The sequence below is a fragment of the Rhinolophus hipposideros genome (genome assembly GCF_964194185.1).
Source record: "Rhinolophus hipposideros genome assembly, chromosome: 26".
Lineage (NCBI taxonomy): Eukaryota > Metazoa > Chordata > Mammalia > Chiroptera > Rhinolophidae > Rhinolophus > Rhinolophus hipposideros.
In genome coordinates this window covers 1159381-1180042 of record NC_138072.1, presented here as the reverse complement: position 1 = coordinate 1180042, position 20662 = coordinate 1159381, and the positions used below count along the sequence as shown (strand labels likewise).

At 59.6% G+C, this 20662-nt stretch overlaps 2 protein-coding genes across 2 annotated transcripts in view; both read right to left on the bottom strand.

Annotated features, from left to right (window-relative positions):
* The window catches only part of CACNA1S (calcium voltage-gated channel subunit alpha1 S), a gene marked incomplete at its 3' end in the record, with an annotated part of 45487 nt that extends 31320 nt beyond the window's left edge, over window positions 1–14167 (bottom strand). The window contains exons 1-9 of the mRNA XM_081038944.1: window positions 13960–14167; window positions 12371–12476; window positions 6638–6777; window positions 4937–5079; window positions 4618–4770; window positions 3697–3902; window positions 2333–2436; window positions 1982–2127; window positions 1582–1663 (exon numbers count right to left, since the gene is read on the bottom strand). Coding sequence (XP_080895070.1) covers window positions 1582–1663; window positions 1982–2127; window positions 2333–2436; window positions 3697–3902; window positions 4618–4770; window positions 4937–5079; window positions 6638–6777; window positions 12371–12476; window positions 13960–14111 — 1232 coding nt within the window. The 5' untranslated portion in view covers window positions 14112–14167. The remainder of the gene's footprint in view (window positions 1–1581; window positions 1664–1981; window positions 2128–2332; window positions 2437–3696; window positions 3903–4617; window positions 4771–4936; window positions 5080–6637; window positions 6778–12370; window positions 12477–13959) is intronic.
* Window positions 14168–14886: 719 nt separating this feature from the next.
* On the bottom strand, window positions 14887–18921 carry ASCL5 (achaete-scute family bHLH transcription factor 5). The gene is made up of 2 exons (XM_081039250.1): window positions 18762–18921; window positions 14887–16678 (listed from the first exon to the last, which is right to left on the bottom strand). The coding sequence occupies exon 2, from the start codon at window positions 16228–16230 to the stop codon at window positions 15721–15723; it is 510 nt and encodes a 169-aa protein (XP_080895376.1). The 5' UTR covers window positions 16231–16678; window positions 18762–18921; the 3' UTR covers window positions 14887–15720.
* Window positions 18922–20662: the final 1741 nt, after the last annotated feature.

Here is a 20662-nt window from a genome sequence, read left to right as displayed (position 1 = left end):
AAAGCAATTCTTCAACAAATTAATGATATCTGGTGTTAGGGAGGGTGTGCGGCCAGGGCTCTTTCACAGTCAGTGCTGCTTTTTTGGAGAGCAATTTGGCAGCATTTACCAAGGTTTAAAATGCACACACCCTTTGAGCCTTTGAGCCAGCAAGTCCGGTTCGAGGGATCTGCCAGCAGAAATGTTCACACTTTCATACAACTGCTCCCTGTGCCGCCGCTGTTCGTATTGCCCCAACCTGGAAAGCCTAACTGAAACTATGTATCTAAGTATCCACACTGTGCGGTACTTAAAGATTACTAAGTATCCATACCATGAATAGTTTAAGTATTACTAAGTATCCACACTGTGGAATATTTTACATCAAAAGATATACCAAAAGTGGTGTGTGAGCTACATGGAGGAACCTTAAATGCACATTACCAAGTGACAGAAGTCAATCCGAGAAGGCTACTCACTGCATGATTCCTACTCTACGACCTGGAAAAGGCAAAACTATGCAGACAGTAGAAGGATCAGTGGTTCTTAGCAGTGGAAGGGTTGGGAAGGATGAGTAGGCAGAGCTCGGAGGATTTTTAGAGCAGCAAAATCTGTGTATGACACTATAATGATGGATACGTGTCATGATACATTTGTCCAAACCCGTAGAATGCGCAACACTGAGAGTGACCCTAATGTCAACTGTGGACTCTGGCTGATGACACGTCAATGTAGGCTCATCAGTGGTGACAAATGTACCACCTGGTGGGCATGTTGATGACGAGGAGATTGTGCATGTTTGGGGAAATTTCTGTACCTTCCACTCAATTTTGCCATAAACCTAAAACTGCTCTAAAAAAATGAAGTCTTGAAAAAGAAAGATGTGTATGTATAAGTATAAAGTTGCCCTCAATAGATAATTTTAAGGTAAAATGAAAGTCACTAGGTAATATGTATAACGCATTCATTTGTTCATCAAACATCTGGCGCGCCTCGTTGGGCACTGCTCTAGGCTCTGCAGTGACAATAGTTAATATAAATAACCCTGTCATGTAAAAAGCAAAAACAAAACCCAGAAAGCCTGGTGTGTGTGCGAGAGATGAAACCCTGGAAAAGCCTGGGAGGGACACTAATCCATTCCTATGGCCACCTCTGTAAAGGGCAGTGGGGCCTGCCTCCTGTCTTTGACGTGTTTCTCAGTTGTTTGATCTTTCAAAATCACAGTTGTATTTGCATTTGTAAAAGAAAGCAGCCAATCAAACAAACATACCCTCCTTTTGAGACAAAAGCATGGGCTGCCATTCTCCTTTCTGCAAAGCTCACTGGCTGCCTGTGTGGGGCACACACCTGCCCTTGTCCCCTGAAGAGGTTCCAGGACTAACTGCCCCACCAAGTCCACTCTGATCGGCGGGTAGCAGCCAGATGTGCTCCCTGCCCAGGCGGTGGTCTATGAACAGGTCACCTGCTCAGTGCCCTCCAACTGCACTAAGGGACTGGGAAAGTGACTCTAAAGCCACCTAGGAGGGAGGTCACTGGGTTCCAACACCATATCTCAGGGAGCCTGAGGCCGGGAGGACCCCAGAGAGAGGGGCAGATACTCACATGAACTGGATGATTTTGTTCAAACCCTCGATCTCATACAGACTCTCCGTGTCAGAGCCACCTTCGTCCAAAGACAGCTTTCCTGGGGAGAGAGAGAGAGAGACAGTGGGCCTGTCTTCTGGGCCCCCCTGTGCTGGACACAGCTGGAAAAGGGCCTGCTGACTGGACACACCTGTGACAGCAGGCCGTGGGTGGGCCTGGGTCCCTCTGCTTTCCTGAGGCCAGGCTCCCAGGAGCCCAAGGGGGAGGGCGGTGATGGACGGCAGTGCCTGGGCATGCCCGGCGCCGCCATTTTGAGCGGTAAGGTTTAGGCAAGTCGCTCACCCTCTCAGGGCCTCCTAGGTTTACTACGAGGGGCAGCTGGGAGGGGGGCATGCTGACCAGGGCCTGGGGTGCGAACCTTCTCGCAGATCGTCGACGTCCATGACCTCTCCCTGGGTGATCCAGCTCATGTAGCCGCGGAGATCCTCGTCCAGCTGCTGCTTCTCCCGGAGCTTCTGGAAGGTTCCCCTGGACTTGGCCTTCTCCCGCTCCTTGGTGAACTCCCTGTGAAGGAAAAGGGGCAGTGGGAGGAGGGGAGAACAGGGGGGTGGGGAAGGACTGCCTGCGGCTGGCTGTATCCCTCCTGGTGGCCTGGAGCCGCCTGGGGCCAGCCCTCCGCTGCCCTCCCCCTCCCTTTCCCCTGCCTCCCCTTCCTCCCCCTGCCCCTCTTCTCCCCCACTCCTCTCACCCCTCCTCCCAGCGCCCTTACCCGCTCAGGACACCCAGCACCAGGTTGAGGATGAAGAAGGACCCCAGCAGAATGAGGGTGACAAAGTAGATCCAGGGCCACTCATTCCCGATGGCATCGTTGACCTGGCCAGACGGAAATAAGAGTCCCCTCCCTGGGTCCCCACCCACCCACCCACCCTGGGGGACAATGAGAGAGGCCATCTGGTCCAAGGGAGGGCACTTTCTCTCCGGAAGACCTACGCCCTGAAGATAAAGGACCTCCCAGGGGGGCCTTGTGGGCTGCCTACCAGGCCCAGGTAAGACTCAACCATTTCACCCTTCACCCGCCCGCTGCCCTGGCCTGACTCACGAACACCATTTCCAGTTGGTGTCTTTACAACCAAGATTTTTCAAAGTAGAAGAAACAGTAAAAAGTCTTGGCCTGAGCTTGGCCAGCTCCTTCATGGACAAACCACTGCCTCTGAATATTATCCCATCTACCTAATGGGGATAAAGATGTACACTCCCTCTTAGAGCAGAGGTGAAATAACACGTGCAGCCCTTTCAAATGGTGAGCAATTTGCTCCCACAATAGATCACAAGAACTACTCATACTAATCCTTTATGTTTGCAAAGCACTTGACAGTGTTACACTGTTTCCCCACGGGCAGTGTCACACTTGGTTCTGGGATTGGAGCCAGGTGATTCGAGTAGACTTCTTCCATCTATTACTCATGAACTCCGTAACTGGGCAAGCTCTGAACCTCTCTGTGCCTCAGGTTCCCTATCTGTGAGATGGGAACAATGCTTTGCGTTGCGGGAGGATTAAATAAGAAATGCAACCTAGCTCTTAATAACATCAAATACATAATAGGCTCTACAACTAGACTGACAGTGTTGACTGCGCCAGCATTGTTGTAATTCAGTGCACCCCCCACTAACCATCACAGCTGCCCTGTGATGTGGGTAGAACCTATATTTTACAGACAAGGAAACTGGTACCTAATAACATGTATATAGGAAAGCAGTCTTGCCCAGTGGCAAAAAGGGAGACGCAAAGGGCCCCTCATCCCTCAAGAAATCTGACTCCAGGCCATCAGGAATGAGTCATCACAGCCAGGCTTAGGGACCAGTTAGGAACTGAGACCGGAGCCAGACCACGGAGCTACTGGCTTCCATTTCTCTACTGGTTGTGGGTCCTGCACAGACAGGCTGTACATTGGGGACTGCCCAAAGCATGCTGGGACACACACCTGGGGCGGGGGGGACATGCACCCTGTACAGGTTTCCGGGGGAGCGTAGCGAGAACAGTGGGTGACTCGGGTAGGTGACTGGCAGCCCCAGACCCAACCCCAGACAGCTGGGGCTGACGGGAGGTGACCGGGCAGGTGCGGGCCGACCCACCCAGTACAGCACATCGGTCCAGCCCTCCATGGTGATGCACTGGTACACGGTCAGCATGGAGAAGCCGAAGTTGTCAAAGTGGGTGACGCCGTGGTTGGGCCCCGGCCAGCCGCCCCGGCACTCGCTGCCGTTGATGGTGCACGGGCGGCCCGAGCCCGTCCTGGCACAGGGGGACGGCTTCTCGTTGTCCACGGTGGCCACGATGTCTGGAGGCGGGAGGCAGCGGGAGCATCGGACAGCAGGAGCCGGTGGACAACGATGGGAGAAAAGGCGTTAAAATCATTGATAGCAGATGGGAGCCGCTCTAGCTGGAGAGGGAAGGGCCGCAGGTGCAGAGGGCGCCTGGGGCCAACACCCTGCAATGGGTCCCCGTGGGCAGCAGGGAGCCAGCCCGGCGCTTGTTCACGGTCAGGTCAGCGACTCCCGGTGAGCCGTCCTAGGACCTCCCCGCGCCCCGCCCCCGGGCTCACCTAGGACCTCCCCGCGCCCCGCCCCCGGGCTCACCTAGGACCTCCCCGCGCCCCGCCCCCCGGGCTCACCTAGGACCTCCCCGCGCCCCGCCCCCCGGGCTCACCTAGGACCTCCCCGCGCCCCGCCCCCGGGCTCACCTAGGACCTCCCCTCGCCCCGCCCCCCGGGCTCACCTAGGACCTCCCCTCGCCCCGCCCCCCGGGCTCACCTAGGACCTCCCCTCGCCCCGCCCCCCGGGCTCACCTAGGACCTCCCCTCGCCCCGCCCCCCGGGCTCACCTAGGACCTCCCCTCGCCCCGCCCCCCGGGCTCACCTAGGACCTCCCCTCGCCCCGCCCCCCGGGCTCACCTAGGACCTCCCCTCGCCCCGCCCCCGGGCTCACCTAGGACCTCCCCGCGCCCCGCCCCCGGGCTCACCTAGGCCCTCCCCTCGCCCCGCCCCCCGGGCTCACCTGTCCCAATGAAGTAGCAGGTCTTGTGCATCTTGCCCTTAAAGAGCTCCAGCCCGATGATGGCGTAGATGGTGACCATGAAGAGGACCAGCAGGCCGATGTGGAGCAGCGGGAGCATGGCCTTGAAGATGGAGTTGAGGACCACCTGCAGACCTGGGGGCGGGGAGAGGGCGGCGCTCAGGACGCCCTCCCGGTGGTCCCACGGCCCTCCCGCCCTCCATATCCTGGGAAGACTGGGCCAGCAAGGTCAGAGGGGGACCCAGAACTGGGCCAGGGACCGGGTTGGGGGAGGGAGGGCTCTCAAGGTGCTGCCACCCACTGGGCACCCCCGACACCAGCCGGAGGGGGCGGAGCACGCGGAAGGCTCTCAGCGCCTTCACGTCCAGGCCGGCGCCTTTGCTGCTCATCGGGGCCGTGTGGCTTTGGATGACGTTCACCTGCTCCAGAATCACCGTGAAGACCCTGGAGTGGGGAGGGGGACAGAAGAGGGCCGGGCGGTCAGATAGCCACTGTCCTGGTGCTCTGGGACCTTGTGTCCCTTCTGTGCTCAGGAGACCTGTGCAAAGTCCTGGAGGAGAGATGGCGAACGGGCGTGTTCAGCTGCTAACTCTGGTCCGGTGATGCCTGCGGGAGGATTTTATCAGAAAAGGTGCTGAGGCCACGGTCAGACGCAAGGAAGACTAGATCCATCAGTGACTCCGAGGGGACGGCGGGATGCGTGTGTCACACGTGTCCCCGCGGGGGGCAGCCCCTCACGCAGTGGGGACCCCGGCAGGAAGCCACGAGCTGCACTGCCCGCTCACCTCCTCCTCAATTCACTCAAGTTCCCGTCACCCTTTGAAGTCCATGTCACGTCTTTTCTTATGAACCGGCCATTTGACGACACATTCTATGTGAAACAACCATACTCTGTGCGGGACTGTTTCCTGACCCTGGTGTTCTCTGTACATTTGGCCTCTACACAGAGGCTTTCTCACAGAATTCTTCTGTTTTCCCTCTGGGCCCAAACAGTACCGGGGAGCTAGTAAATAAATGACAGAATAGTTACTGAAGTGAAGGATGGCACAGCGTCCTTCAGACTTCCTTTGTCTGAATCCTGGCACTGCCACCAGCTAGCTGTGTGACGCCAGGCAAGTTGCTTGATTTCTCTGAGCCTTAGCTTCCTTACGTGGAGAAAAGAAGAGAATTGTTGGGAGAATTAAATGTTTCATGTAAAGCACAGAGTAAGTGCTTGATAAATGCTGCTGTTGTAAGAATGTGGTGGTTATTGAATGTTGTGTATGGACTAAACTGTGTGTCCCCGCACCCAATCCATGTGTTGAAGTCCCAACCCTCGGGACTTCGGAAGGTGACAGTGTTTGGGGACAGGGTCGTCAAAGGGCTGAGTTCAGTGCAGCTGTTAGACTGGGCCCTGATTGAACCTGGTTTCCTAAAAGCAGGGGGAGTTTGGAGCCACAGAGAAACACCAGGGTGTGTGTGCACAGGGGACGGACCCTGTGAGGACACAGGAGAGGGTGGCCATTGCAACCCAAGGAAGGAGGCCTCAGCAGAAACCAAACCTGCTGGCACCTTGATCTCGGACTTCCAGCCTCCAGAACTGGGAGGAAATAGATTTCTGTTGTTTAAGCCGCCCCGTCCGAGGTGCTTTGTTAGGGCAGCTCGAGCTGTCTGTCTTGGGTTACTAAATGTCCATTTTTGTGACCCCAAATAGCAGGTGCTTGGTACAGGTGGGAATAAATAGGTGAGAAACGTGGAGGAGTGGGTGGCTGCTGGAAGCACGCACGGCCGTTCCAGTTTTGTGTAATAGAAAAGAATAAAGGAACCGCCAGTGCCTCGCAGGGGAGGGGTGTGACCTCCCCCAACACCGGCCTGGGGCACCCTTGCGGGGCTGGCCCCCAATAGGAGCTGCTTCCCGGCCCAGTGCAGGCTCCACCCTGCCTCTGGGAGGCCGGGGGTGGAGGCTGTGGGCACCAGTGCTCAGAGAGCCCCTCTGACCTTGACGCCCCCCCTTGGGCCTCACCCCAGGAAGACAATGATGAAGTCCAGCACGTTCCAGCCGCTGCGCAGGTAAGCGTCCTGGTGGAACAGGAAGCCGTAGGCAATGATCTTCATGGCGGCTTCAATGGAGAAGACGATGAGGAAGAAATACTCCAGTTTCTCCTGTGGGAGGAAGTGCAGTCACGCCTCTCCTCTGCCCGCCGCACCCCTGCCGCGCCCTGGCTCCAGCAGTGCAGGCACACCGTTCCTCACCCCACTCAGGACTGTGGCACCTGCTGCCCCTCTGCCCACCTCCTGGGCGGCCACCTGCTACCATCTGAACCACTGCTGCCTGTCACAATCCTCCTCCCGCTGTGCACTGATCCCCGGCTAAAACTACCACCACATTTTTATCTTCTCCGTTTTCTATCTTACCCACTAGCACATAAGCTCCATGAAGTGTGGGTGTTTTTATTCATTTTGCTACCTATTACTCTTCTTCTGGGGCCTGCAATTGGATGAATAAGTGACCAGGCTGGGCGATCCCCAGAATGCAGGTCTCAGGGGTTGACTCCTCGCAGCACCCCAAGGACTGATGTAGGAATTGGGGGTGTTTCTCAGCGCTCTGGCTGCTCAGCGTCTTGCCTCACTTCCTGTTTCTGTAACCTCCCCTGCCCATCCCTCGGCCCACACCAGCTGCCCACAGGCGGCCACCTGAGGGCACCAGCATTACTCTGCAGGGTGAGGGGAACCAGGCTTCCCTGTGCATGGAGGAGCCCTCAAGGCAGAGGCCGAGGGTTTCAGCCTCACCCCTCCCTGCTGAAGGCCCTGCCGACTGCTCCAGGTCCTTCCCTTGTAGCCCACCCCTCTGTCACCCCACCTGGTACCCTCCCCGCTCCTCTGGGTCCAGGAGAAACCAATCCCTGTCGGGACTCCAGACTGCAGCTCTGCACCCCAGGGCTCACCAGATGAGCCCGGTCTCTGGGTGTGTGTCCAGCCTGCTGCCTGGACACCGCACAGCTGTAGGGCGTGGACAGAGAATTTGACCAGCACCCTCTGGAATTGATGACAAGGGGGGGTCTGTGTCCACGAGCTAAGCCCGCCCCTACCGTCAGCTCTGCACGCCCACCCAGGACCATCAGCTCTGCAGGCCCACCCAGGACCGTCAGCTCTGCAGGCCCACCCAGGACCGTCAGCTCTGCAGGCCCACCCAGGACCGTCAGCTCTGCAGGCCCACCCAGGACCGTCAGCTCTGCAGGCCCACCCAGGACCGTCAGCTCTGCAGGCCCACCCAGGACCGTCAGCTCTGCAGGCCCACCCAGGACCGTCAGCTCTGCACGCCCACCCAGGACCGTCAGCTCTGCCGGCCCACCCAGGACCGTCAGCTCTGCCGGCCCACCCAGGACCGTCAGCTCTGCCGGCCCACCCAGGACCGTCAGCTCTGCCGGCCCACCCAGGACCGTCAGCTCTGCCGGCCCACCCAGGACCGTCAGCTCTGCCGGCCCACCCAGGACCGTCAGCTCTGCCGGCCCACCCAGGACCGTCAGCTCTGCACGCCCACCCAGGACCGTCAGCTCTGCACGCCCACCCAGGACCGTCAGCTCTGCACGCCCACCCAGGACCGTCAGCTCTGCAGGCCCACCCAGGACCGTCAGCTCTGCCGGCCCACCCAGGACCGTCAGCTCTGCCGGCCCACCCAGGACCGTCAGCTCTGCCGGCCCACCCAGGACCGTCAGCTCTGCCGGCCCACCCAGGACCGTCAGCTCTGCACGCCCACCCAGGACCGTCAGCTCTGCAGGCCCACCCAGGACCGTCAGCTCTGCAGGCCCACCCAGGACCGTCAGCTCTGCACGCCCACCCAGGACCGTCAGCTCTGCACGCCCACCCAGGACCGCACACCCGGCCCAGGGCCCGCCATGCACACAGTGCAGACTCCGAGCTCTAATTCAGGGGGATGGCCACCCATCAATGATTTGGCAGGGAACTTATTTTCACTTCCAAGTGGGTAGGTGTGGGAGGCAAGGGGCAAGGTCTCCCAGTGGGTCACCAAGGTGGACATGGTCCCAGAATCCTCCAAACTTGTTATGCAGACAATTCTCCTGAAAGCATCATTTCCCATTCTGTAAGAGCGGAATCCATAGTCGCTGCAACCCCAAGGGCAAGGCAGGAGTGGGGTAGAGCGGAGGGACAACGGGGCCCAAAATAGTGGCTGTGCTGACAGGCCTGGCGGCCAGCCACTTGCCCGGAGAGCTGCCCACACCTGCTGGCCCCTGTCCCTGAGCCAGCCTGTGCAGGGCGCGGGCTGAGGAGGGGTCGCTCAGGTCCCCAGGCCCTATGGCTTCATGGCCCTGCGCGATGGGGTCGGCAGCGTTCCCGGCGAGCCAGCCTGCTGTCCAGGGCCCTGGGCTCTGTCTCCATGGCCACCTCAGCCCCCAGGTTTGGAATATGACCCGCTGAGGCGTGAGGAAAGTGGCTATATTTAGCCCAAGGAACTCTCACCCCAAAGACATGATCTCAGCGGTTCTGTCTTGCCTTCCACTCCCCCGCAGGGCCCGCACTGGCCCTCTGTCACACATGCAGGGCTTTCCAGACGAGGGAGACAGTGGAGCTGAAAGTCATGGGGTTCTGAACACTTGGGGTGGAGGTGAAGGGGCCAGGGCTGGGAGATGGGGGCTGCCTTGGGTTCCAACGGTCACAATAGCCAAGGTTTATGAAGCATCTGTTAGTTCAGCCACATACGTACACTCAATCCTCACACGACCCCAGGAAGGGAGGAAGTCTGCCCCTCATTCCACAGATGAGCAACTGAGGCACACAGAAGTTTAGTAATTTCTCCAGGATCACACAGCTGCTAAGTACTGTTTCCCTGAAAATAAGACCTAACCGGAAAATAAGCCCTACCACGATCTTTCGGGATGCCATCCCCTGAACATAAGCCCTAATGCGTCTTTTGGAGCAAAAATTAATATAAGACCTGGTCTTATTTTCGGAGAAACACAGTAGCAGAACCTCATGTGAATCCAGACAGAATTTAGGATCATGGTCTCAGCCACCTTGTCCTGTCGGGGGAGGGCGGGAAGCATGGCAGACTGGGACATCTGGGGGGCCTTGTCAGATCCTGCCCCCACCCCACCCAGGCCTGTTATTGCCCCCCACCTCCCAGACTTGGGCTGAGCTGCGAGTGCAGGGCAAGCCGAGAAAGAAAGGGATGAATCTGAGTGTGCAGGCGGGACACGATACGGGCACTCACTGATTCAGCAATTCTGAGGGGAGACACTAGCCCCTTGTGCACAGATGAGGGGCGCACAGAGGGTAGGAAGCTGCCGGCAAAAGGCCAGCTCAGGCGGGTGGGTCTGATTTCAAAACCCGAGCTTCCCCATGACTTCCCAAAGACAGCACAATCGGACAAAGCACCCGGGGTTTCTCAAAGGCTTTCCTCATTCATTCTCAGTGTCGCAGCCCCTTGCCCTGGAGAAAGGGGCGGGGACACTAAGGCTCCAGCTGGGAGCTGGTGCCTGCAGCAGGGAGGCAGGCCAAGGTGGGGCCTTCATTTCGTTTTCCAGACCCTGGTAGGGTGGCCCAGGCTCCCTGCCTGTGCCCTGAAGGTCTTGGCTCTCTGAGGGGCAAGGCCAGAGTTGGGGTCCTTCTGAGATGAGGTGGAGGGGGCTGTCAGCCACAGCAGTCTATGGGGACATTCCTGACCCTATAAAAAGACAACCATCCTGGATGCCAGAGGCTCGGGCTGCAGCCTCGCAAGGACTGCAGCAACCTGAGCCCCAGGAATGTCCCAGGGGCCTGGCCTCCTCTGCTGACAGCAGAGAGGCAGGCACCACTTGGGAGGCCAGGCAGGGGCTGGCCCACCCCCCATAGGGCAGCGCCAAGGCCCATCTCACTGCTGCTACCAAAAATCATCAAGAACTTGGAAGTTAAGCAAAGGGAGGCACCCCGGCCTTGCTACGTCATGTCAGACCCTGGTCCAGCGTAACGTAGTCACTGACTTCATGAGGTTTGTCAGCCACAGCCCTGTTCATATGTCTTTGTGGGTGGGAGGGGGGCGTCCTGAGCACTGCACCCTGGTCTCGACCCTCTGGATGCCAGCAGCACATGCTCTGCCCACCAGCTGGCCCGGGGTTGTCTCTCACCCTCAGCTAGAAGCTGGCTGTGCGACCTACCAGAAAGGGTCCCTCACTGATCTCTGATAGCCCACCCAGCTCTGACCTCCGAGGTGATATTGTTGCTTTGGGAAGGTTGCTGCCAGGCTTTCCTTTCCCTGGAGCTCATCGTCTTGTCTGCACAAGTTCCAGACCTGACCCAAGCCCACAGGCTGGGGCAAAGCACACCGACACTCGGAATTGCTGAGGGCGGCTATTCTTTTGTTTGTTTCTTATTAAACTTATTGGGGTGACATTGGTTAATAAAATCATAGAGGTTTCAAGGGCAGCTGTTCTGTTTCAAGACGGAAGACAACAGACCCACTGCGGTGTCACTTAATCCCGCCGGGAGAGCAGTTTCTCTCCAAACTTGGTGAGGAGTTGAAATGGAACCAGTACCCCAAATTGCAAACCTGAGGGTAGGGGACCCAGAGCCCTCCCAGACTCAGGACCTGTGAACTGGGCGTGCTGTAAAAGCCTGGGGCTCTGACACACGTCTCCCTGTAGGTTAATCCCGCTCCTGCCACACTCGGGAGCTCAGTTTCCCCGCTCACGGCCAAGCAAACAGAGCGTCCCAGCTTCTCCCCAACTTGAGACAGATTCCCCTAGAAATGGGCACAAGGAAGGGCAGAAATAACACCTTTATCTCTGGTGCTGGACGCTGCCCACCCCTGCAGGGTAAGTGCAGGAAAACAGCCACCGAGATGTGGGTCCATTGTCCGGTCCCCTCGCCAGCCTGGACCACACGCCTAAGGCCACCGTGTCAAGGGGCTTCCCCAGAAATCCTCCTACTGTCACAACGTTGGCAGCGCCGCCTTACAGGGTGGGGCTGAGTCACAGAGGCCTGAGTCTGAGACCCTCTGAGAAGACACCTGGGGGGTGACCCTGGGCCAGGTAACCCAGCTCTCTGAGCCTCAGTTTCCCATCTTATAATGTTTCCTACCTCACAGCAGCAGTTATGGGGACAAAAGTAGACAACAATGTAAAATATTTAGCACAGAATCTGGCATCTAATAAGCACTTAATAAATGGGAGGCATTTTTATTGCTATCTAGCTGTTGGGTAAGTACTAAGTAAGTACTAAGTAAGCCTCAGTTTTCTCTCCTACAGAACAATGAGGTTGGGAGGAGGTGGGACACCCCAAGTCTGGACAGTCTCTTCCAGCTCCGGCTGTTATGGTTCTTTCGTGTGGTGTGGGTGGACAGGGAGGAGACAGGGGCACAGAGCCCTACAGGTGTCCTGTGCTGGGAATCCTGGATGGAACCCTCCGAGGAAGTCAATCGGGCTCTTCTGGATCTGACCCAGGAGGGGAACTAGGCGTTCAGCACTCATCACACACTGGCTGACGTCCTCAGCCTCAGTTTCCACACCTGTCAGGGGGGACTGCTCTATGGGGCTGGGCAGAGGATCCAGGAGTTTCGTCTGCGAAGGGGCTGAGCCCAGCGAGCACGCCCACAGGGCTGGCTGGCAGTGTCACAGAATCTAGAAGGGGCAGCCCTGAGGGTGGTTTGGGGGGTCTGTATCCTCAGACAAAGCTCCAGCATCGTCCTCCAGCACACAGCCCACCCAGGGGGCCTCCCCCGATGGCCGCAGGCCCGCGGGACGGGGCGGGGAGGCCATCTTACCAGGCCGACGTTCAGGGCATTGTTGTCGTCCTCTGGCATGGGCAGGTACACGGCCAGTGCCACGCAGTTGGCAAAGATGGTCAGCAAGATGATTGTCTCGAAGGGTCTGGGGCCAGGGTTAAGGAGAGCCCTCGAGTGCAGCATGGGGTGTGCAGGGTGAAGGGGCAGAGGGCCTGAGGGTCAGTCTGGACAGTGACGATAACACCCAGCTGAGGGGCCCTCCTCCTGCAGGCTGTGGCGGGGCCAGGCTCTGCTCAGGAGCAGTGGCTTCCACTCAGATGCTTGGAGACCCTGCCGTTCCGGTTCCCAGCTGGGGCTCCTCATTTAAGGGCCAAGGAGTCTAAGGCTCCACTCCAAGGTCCTGTCTCCCTCCCAAGAAGCTGTGACTTTCTGAGATTCTAGTCAGACAACCTGGGGGGCTCGTTCGGAGAAATGGGCCAAAGGGGGATAGGCTAGGTGCCCATGAAGCAGGACTGAGGAAGGGACAGTGTGGGGTGAAACCTGAACCTCAGAGCCTGAGTGAGGAATGGATGACCCCCGATTGTCAGCACCCCCTCCAAGACACACCCAGCCTCCACAGCCACCTTCCAGAGGCACCCAGGCCCATTCCTTTCCTGCTCTGCTGGTGAGCAGCATGGCTGACCAGAGGCTGGCCCGTCAGAAAGCCTGGGAAGCAGCTGAGGGAAAGGAAGGGAAGGCGGGTGGAGGGGAGGGAGGCATGCGTGGAGACGGGCGTGGGTGAGAACCCCGTTCCCCAGGCGGCCACAGGGGCAGAGGCCTGGAGGAGAGTCCCCTGAAAACCTGACCTCACAGTAGGCAGCTGGCGAGGCAGCTGTGGGCTCAGGGCTGACTCCCACCCTAAGGATTCCAACTTGGTCCCACGTTTTTCTTGTCTTTGCAGTTACCCCTTCTTGGGAACAGCTGGCAGGAGTCGGGTCTCCCAGGGCCCTTCAGAAGTATTTCAAATATTCCTGACCATCTCTTTCAGAACCCACTTGACGTGGGCCTTCCCTCAGCCTGTATCTCCTTTCCCCAAGTAACCCAGAGATTTCCATCGTCTTCCTCCCAGAGCTGACGCAGACGTAGGAAGGGGTTTCGAGTGGGGCCTGCGTTAAGATCACCGGGCCTGCCCTGCCTGAGTCTGGGCCTCTCACAGCAGGGTTTCATCCAGGCCTGTTTCCTCCCCGCCCCCAGCTGGGCTCATCTCGCTCCACTGTCCCGCCTCCCATCCAGGGGGAGGGTTTTCTTGCAGAGCCCACCCACCACTTTGTTCTCCCTCATCCCATATCAAAATGAGCCTATTGCTTCAAAAGCCTGAGGGGAGCCTCACTATGATGGTGTGGGCCCAGGTACAGCTGCCAGCAGCTCCCAGACACAGCCCGGCCTTGCCCCCCTGATGGTCAGCAGGTACCTCTGGTGGAGCCCGGACCCAGCCGCACACTCAGGCCAGGGAGCTCCCCAGCTCCTCCTACCCCCCCACCCACGGCTGGGGCCTTCCTGCCCCCACGCTCCTCTGAGGCAGTCACCCCATCTCCAAGACCCTCTCCATGGCCTCCCTCTCCCACGTTGCACGCGGGCCCAGAGGATACTTCCATTCCACGATGCTGATGCAGGCTTTCCTCAGCGGGTTCTGGAGGGTCAGGCACAGCAAGGCCCGGGGCGGCCGTGGCAGAATCTCCGGGACAGGCTTCTTGGGCTGTTTCTTCCTCAGACTGTCGTCCTGTGGGGAGGGCGGCTCCATGTTCCCCGGCAGCCCGGCTCCTGCTCCCCACCCACTGCCCTCTCCTGTGTCCTCTGTGCCCTTGCCTTGGGGACTGGGCTGCTGAGTCTGAAGGGCCAGAGCTGGGCCAGGGGGTGGGGCCGGTGGATTACTCTCCCTGGTCCCGGCGAGTAAAATTAGCCTCTCACTCACTGGGCTGCCTGTGCCCCTGAGGCCAGGCAGCTGTCATTTTTTCCCAGCCTAGCCGGTGACATCCCAATATGTCCCAGGAGGGTGGGGGTGGCAGTAGCGGAATGGCATGCAGGCCTGGAATGGGCAGTAGGAGACAGGATGGAAGGTTTCACGGCTGGGGGAGAGCGGCTCCGGGGGGGCAGACCTCCGAGATGGCGCCTATGGCACGGCTACTTTCCCCTCCCCCAGCCCCATGACATTGTCCAGAAAAGGTGCTGGGTGGCCCCGATCCATAGCCACCTCCCACCGCAGTACCTGCAGCTATCAGGCCAGAACTCCTCCCCATGCCACAGTGAACCCCTGTACACGGGGGTGGAGACCCCCAGAAGAACCTGGAATGCACCCCCCTTGGGGACACTGCACCTGCCACTCTGAGCAGCGACTGCTTTGTACTCCCTGCCCCCTAATTCTGAGGGTCCAGTGCTTTCTCCCTGGGACTCGGGCCCCTCCCACACTGTCCCTGGATGTCATATGCTGAGCTCCGTAAATGCTAGTTGACTGTAAGGGCTAACAGGACACCTTACCCAGCTCGCCATAAGTGCGGGCCAACATTACCCAGGAATCACACAACTCAACAAATCTTTTATTTGGGCGCTTGGCACAGATGGCGCCACTGTACCCATACGGTCCTGCCGCCCACAGAGGCGCACAGGATGAGGTGGGAACACGCAGTCCTCACCCAAACAGGGGAAAAAACGAGGAAAAGGCCACGGGGGGGAGAGGGGCAGCGGGGTGACCGCCCTCCATCACGGACCCGGGGGTGCCACCAGAGGGCGCCGCCAGAGCGCACACAACGCCTCTTTCCAAATCCGCGGGTCCGTCCCGGCCGTTGCCTGCAGGAGGCCGCCTCCTCGTCCCGCCCTGGGCTCCTCTCGCGGGGGCGGGCGGAGGGGCGGGGGGCACACTCCCCAAGAGGCCGTCGGGAGGTGAGGCCAGCGCGCGGAGGTCCCGGCGGTGCGCGCCCCGAACACAGCGCGGCTGGCCTTCTGGGGACCCGCAGACCAAGGGCTGCGCACGTGGCACGGAGGCCGCGCAGGGCACGGCCGCCCGCGGTGCACAACCAGAGGCGGGGCCTCCGCGTTCCCCGCGCGGGGCCGGGGCCGAAGCTGATTCGGAGCCAGACCCCCCAGGTGACCGTCCTGGCCAGCCTTCCGGCGACCTGCAGGGCGCGGCACGCGCTGGAGTGTCCCCCAGGGCCTGCGCCCCGCTGCACCCGGATGTACTGGCCACTGGCAACGCTTGCCCTGCACGTCCGCGCAGGTGGCAGGGAGGAGGCCGGCGGTGGCCGGGGAAGGACGGTCGCAGACGTGGAGCGCCGCGCACCCCTGAGTGTCCCGGCCCGCGCCGCCCCGCAGTGACCCGAGGCGCTGTCGCAGTGGCGCGTCCCTGCGCAGGCGGGTCACTGGCTGGACTCCTCCGACTCCAGGCCGGGCGAGGAGGAGACGCGGGGGTCCTCCGGCGGCGGGGCGTCGCCGGGGCGTTCAGCCCGGGGACCGTCGGGGGCGGCGCGCAGCAGCTCCTGCAGGTGCCGGATGTAGCGGATGGCGGCGCGCAGCGTCTCCACCTTGCTCAGCCGCCGCTCGACCAGCGCGCCCGGCAGGTGGCCTCGGAGGCGCGCGTAGCCCTCGTTGACACAGCGCACGCGCTGCCGCTCGCGCTCGTTGCGCTTCTGGATGAAAGCTGGCTCGAAGGGGCCGTCGTAGCCCCCAAGGGCTCCCGGCCCGGGCGCGCAGGGGAACAGGCCGGCGTAGGCGGCGGCTGGGCCCGGGAACAGCAAGAAGGGCATGGCGCCCGAGGGCTCCGCTGGCAGGGGCGCTGGCCCGGAGGGGGGCGCGGCGCCCAACTGCATGCCACAGGGGTGCACCGTGGATCCCCGGTCCACCAGCCCCCGGCAGAAGTGACCGTTCATGGTGCCACGGGGGGCTGCTCCCAGAGGCAGGCCCTCCCTGAATCCCGCCTGCTCGGGGTCTGCACGTCCCCACCACGGGGACGAGTCACATCGCCAGCAGCAGCTCTGGGGTTCCAGGACTGGTTAGGGCTTCTCTTCACTCTTTGAGCTGGCTCCTGCCGCTCCCCTAACGCGCGCCATCGCTCCGGATTCGGGTGGCTCCAGGCAGAGGCTCGGCGCAAGCAGGACTCCGGGCCAGTGACCTCATCCGTCGGCCATGCCAACGCGACACACCTGGCAGCGCCTCGCCTGCAGCCCCGCGAGGGCGCCTCCCGCGGGCGCTAACCGTGAGGCTCGGTGCTGGGGCCACGGTGCCTGGGCCTCGTTCCTCACGGCCTTGGGGACCCCAGGCCGCCTGGGGGGTCAGCAACTGCCCTTCCAGCTCCGCAGAGGGTCCCCAGGAACGTTTCTAAAGAAGAGGAGAGAGGACATATGGGTTAGGAAAGGCCTGGTATGGTGGCCCCTGTGTCACCTCCAGCCCCACACCGGACTGTAGGTGTGGTGAGGGGAGGCCGCGTGCCTGCTGGGGCCACCATACAACACGCCAGAGCAGGGCTCCAATCCCACGTTCCCCCTTCCTGGTTGGACTGCCTCCGAGTGGTGTTTCCACACAGGAAGAGAATTAAAACACCCCTCACAGGACATTAATAATATGTGAGAACCAAATGAGAAAAAATATACCCCAAGCCACTCCTGGGCCTGGCTTAGGAACAGCGCGGGTGATGTCATTTTCCTTGAGTGGGGATGAGTCTTATCACTGATATCTTTCTGGATCTGCCATCCAAGGAGCTCAGAGACCAATCATTGGGTCAGCAGAAGAAATGCAGTGGTGACCACAGCCCGCCAAGGGGTCTCACGCTCCACTGGAGGACACTCATCTTTGATTCCAAGAACCTGGGGTGTTGGGATGTTCACGGCCTTCTCTCTGCCCGGTGGAGAGGCAGGACCGGAGCACACGGGTCCAGGACACACCTCTCACAGCACCCTGGCTTCTCCTCGGGGGCACTGCACCGGAGCGTGCGTGCCTGTGCGGCTGGGCCCAGAGCCTGGCCCGCCCCGGGCGCGTGAAGACGCTCTCAGGTACTGACTGAATAAGCGAGAGAGGACTGGGCCGCACGGGCAGCCTGCCTTACACACAGCCCTGCCCAGACTCGAGGAAGCGGCTATTTCAGAGGTCACTGGCCTGTGTTGAATGGAAATGCCACCAACCCTCATCAGCATGGGCTTACCAGGTCTACGCAGGTGCCATTTCCTCTAGGAATTCTCTCTGACCCTGCTTCCCTCTCTTGTGCGTGTCCATGATGTCCTGCAGAGGCCATCTGAGCACTTGTCACACTGCTGTTACTGTCCCCTCATGATGAAAACCTGAGATTCACTGACTGGGGGGTGGGCAAGTGGGCAGTGACGGACAGCTGGACTCCTGGGGCACTGGGCCAGGCCTCTCCACGGGACAGAAGGGGCCAGCTCTCTCCCGACGGAGAGGCTGGTCACAGGCTCATTCCCAACCGTCTCCTTCTGCACCTCCTGGCTTTGTCCTTTTCCTGTCCCCGAGGCCGGTCCCAGCTAGCTCTGCCCAGTGATTCTGACACCATGGGGACTCACTCTGCTTTCAAGAGTGGAAGCAAGTGTGTGAAACATCGGGACAGACTCCCCTGCTCGACAGCCTTCGAGGGCTCCCCACTACGGTCCAAGGAAGGTTCTGGAAAATCTCTTCAAACAGGGTCTCAGTTCCATCAGACCCAGGACACACAAAGTGTCCTGACCTTCCCCCTGGGCTCCCACTGACCTGACTGGCCCGCGCCCTCTCCACACCTCTGCTCCCCCAGTCCTGCCCTGGCGGGGTGCCAGAGCCCCAGCTTTGCAGCTCCCAGCGGGGGCTTTCCAGGTTGTGCGTCTCAAGCCTTGGGCCAGATTGGAGGCCACCAGAGGGCGCAGCTTCCACTCAGGAGTGACGGCCCTCAGTGCCTCCCCCAGTGCTGGGCACGTCACGGGTGCTCACAATTATTCACTAGGAATGCTTGGTTTTGTTTTGTTGGGTTTTTTGTAAAAATATGGGATTCAGACTGTACTCCCCGCATAATCCCTATTTATAGTTGACTTAATTATTTAAATTTGATTTGATGGAGGTCTGAAGCTTTTAGCTAATGACAATTTTAATAAATACAACTTAATATTATTTGTGTGGATTCCATTTTCAAAACTTATTTATTTCCCACACCTACTCATCAGAGCGGCCAACTATCATTCATGACGCATGAAGCACGGGGCCCTGACAGCCCATCTGACTGCTACACCTTTCTCGTGAGGAGGTACTGAGGTCAGCCAGCTTTACAGGTGGGGACAGAGGCTCCTGAAGGTTAGGTTACGGGCCGAGGCCCACAGGTAGGAAGCAGCACACGGGAACCAAGCGCTCGGTCTTTCCCCCTTCGTCCCCCAGTGCCCTCTTTGTGTCCTCACATGTGAACCAAAAGCTCAGCGGGGCTTGCACTGACCTAACAAACGTGTCCTGTTCAATGAGGGGGTGTCCCCCGCAGGTTCAAGGCGTCTGCTGTCGCTGAGTGGCTGCTCTGGGGGGACAGGTCCCAGGTCACCTTGGCGCATGGGAAGAGAACGCCCCCCATATGATGTTCTCAGAAGGGCGGCCGTGGGGCTCTGCGGTGGGAAAGCAAGAATAGGGTGTCCTCAGACTGAGTCCAGCACCACGAGCTGCACCCCCGCCAACTTGATGAGGAGCTCCCTTGCCTGAGCTCAGGAAACGCAGGACCCTCCCACTCAGAAGCCTGGCAAAAGCCGGTCCCTCCTCGGGTCGCCTGACTGGGCAGCACCGCTGGTCAGCAGCGCCACCGTGAGGCCCTGAGAAGCAATGGCAGCAGCAGGTTGCTGGAATTCCCCGTGGGGACCTCAGGCCTGTGGACGTCTGAACCCTCCGTTAAAACTCCCCTTGGGGACGGTGGGAGTCCCAGGTCTTCTGGGAAATTCGGGTGTTACTGAGTTCAGGTGTCACGGAGTTACTGGTCGCTGGTACTGTCAGCGAGGCAGGGGCAGCCTTGGGAAGAGCTCCCAGAGGCTCTGAGGTCCTTGGATGGGGCTGTGAACGACCTCAGACAGCATGTGCCACCTCCGGCTTGCACAGGACACAGCGCTGCTGCCATGTCCAGCGGCTTCCCACAGCCACACAGTCCTGGAAGCAGCCCAAGAGGACGTTTCCGTACACAAGGGCCTGATCTCAAGTCTGAGGGAACAGTGGAGCCAAACCCCCAGTTCTCTAAGTCAGCTGAGTGTTCAGTGTCCGTCCTGCCACCATCAGTGCACCCAGCACCATCCCCAGAGGCCCCCTGGAAGCGGCTGTGGCTGGGCTCACAGAGAACCAGCTGGAAGCAGTCCCCATCCGGTGGGGACAGTGCCCCCCACACACCTCGCGCTCTCCTGCCTGCACGCTCACAGCTGTCATCACAGCCCCGGCTGTCAGCACTGATGAGGTCCCCACCTTACAGACAAGGAGGTGGAGGCTCAGAGAGGTGAAGCGACTTGCCCAGGTAGCACAGCTGGTACCGGCCACAGCCGAGTCAGACCCAGACATCTGGGCTCCTCACTAAGCACGAACTCACTGTACACATGACAGAAGGGTGGAGAAAGTGGGGACACGCCGTGATGTGACCAGGTTGCACTGTCCTCCCATCTCGGCTCTGCTGGCCGCCCAGGGCTGGGACAGCCCCGTGGGCCCGATCTACTCAGGGGCCAGCCTGATGCTCAGATGAGTCCGTTTGTAGAACCACAGTGTGAACTGTAGAATTCCAGACAGTAAACGGGAGAGGAGTGTAACTGTGAGGGTCTGTGATCACCATTTTGAAGCAGCAGCCACCAGTCAGCTGCTGTCCTCCGACTAAAGGGCCAGGGAGTCCTCTCCCGTGTCCTTTCAAGCCTGCAATGAACTTTGGGGGAATTCATTCTTGCATTTATCACCAGGGACCTAGACCTTCAGAAACAGTGACCCACGGGCTCAGGTGCCACCGAGAGCTAGGACTGCCGAGCCAGCCTGGACCAGAGGACAACAGCCGACGTGGGTATCAGGCTATCTCCACATCAGGCGCGTGCTACATGCACACTCACATGCGCTGCCGTGTAATCCTCACCACCGGGCAGGCACTGTTATTGTCCTTGTTTTACAGTTAGGAAAAACAAAGCACAGAGAGGGCAAGTAACTTTCCTAAGGTCACACAGCTGATAAACGGTAAACGTGGCATTCAAGAGAAACCAGGGTGCACCTTGGGGCTGGCCGGGAATCCTCATTCTGTCCATAGTGAGGTTTTCTAACAGCCCGAGAGATGTCGGAGACAGAAAGGCTGTTTCACACGTTGCTCCCTTAGTCACAAATGGGCCTCCGTCGTAGGCG

Excerpts from the sequence above, each read along its gene's own strand:
- ASCL5 (XM_081039250.1), bottom strand. The coding sequence starts at position 16,230 with ATGAACGGTCACTTCTGCCGGGGGCTGGTGGACCGGGGATCCACGGTG.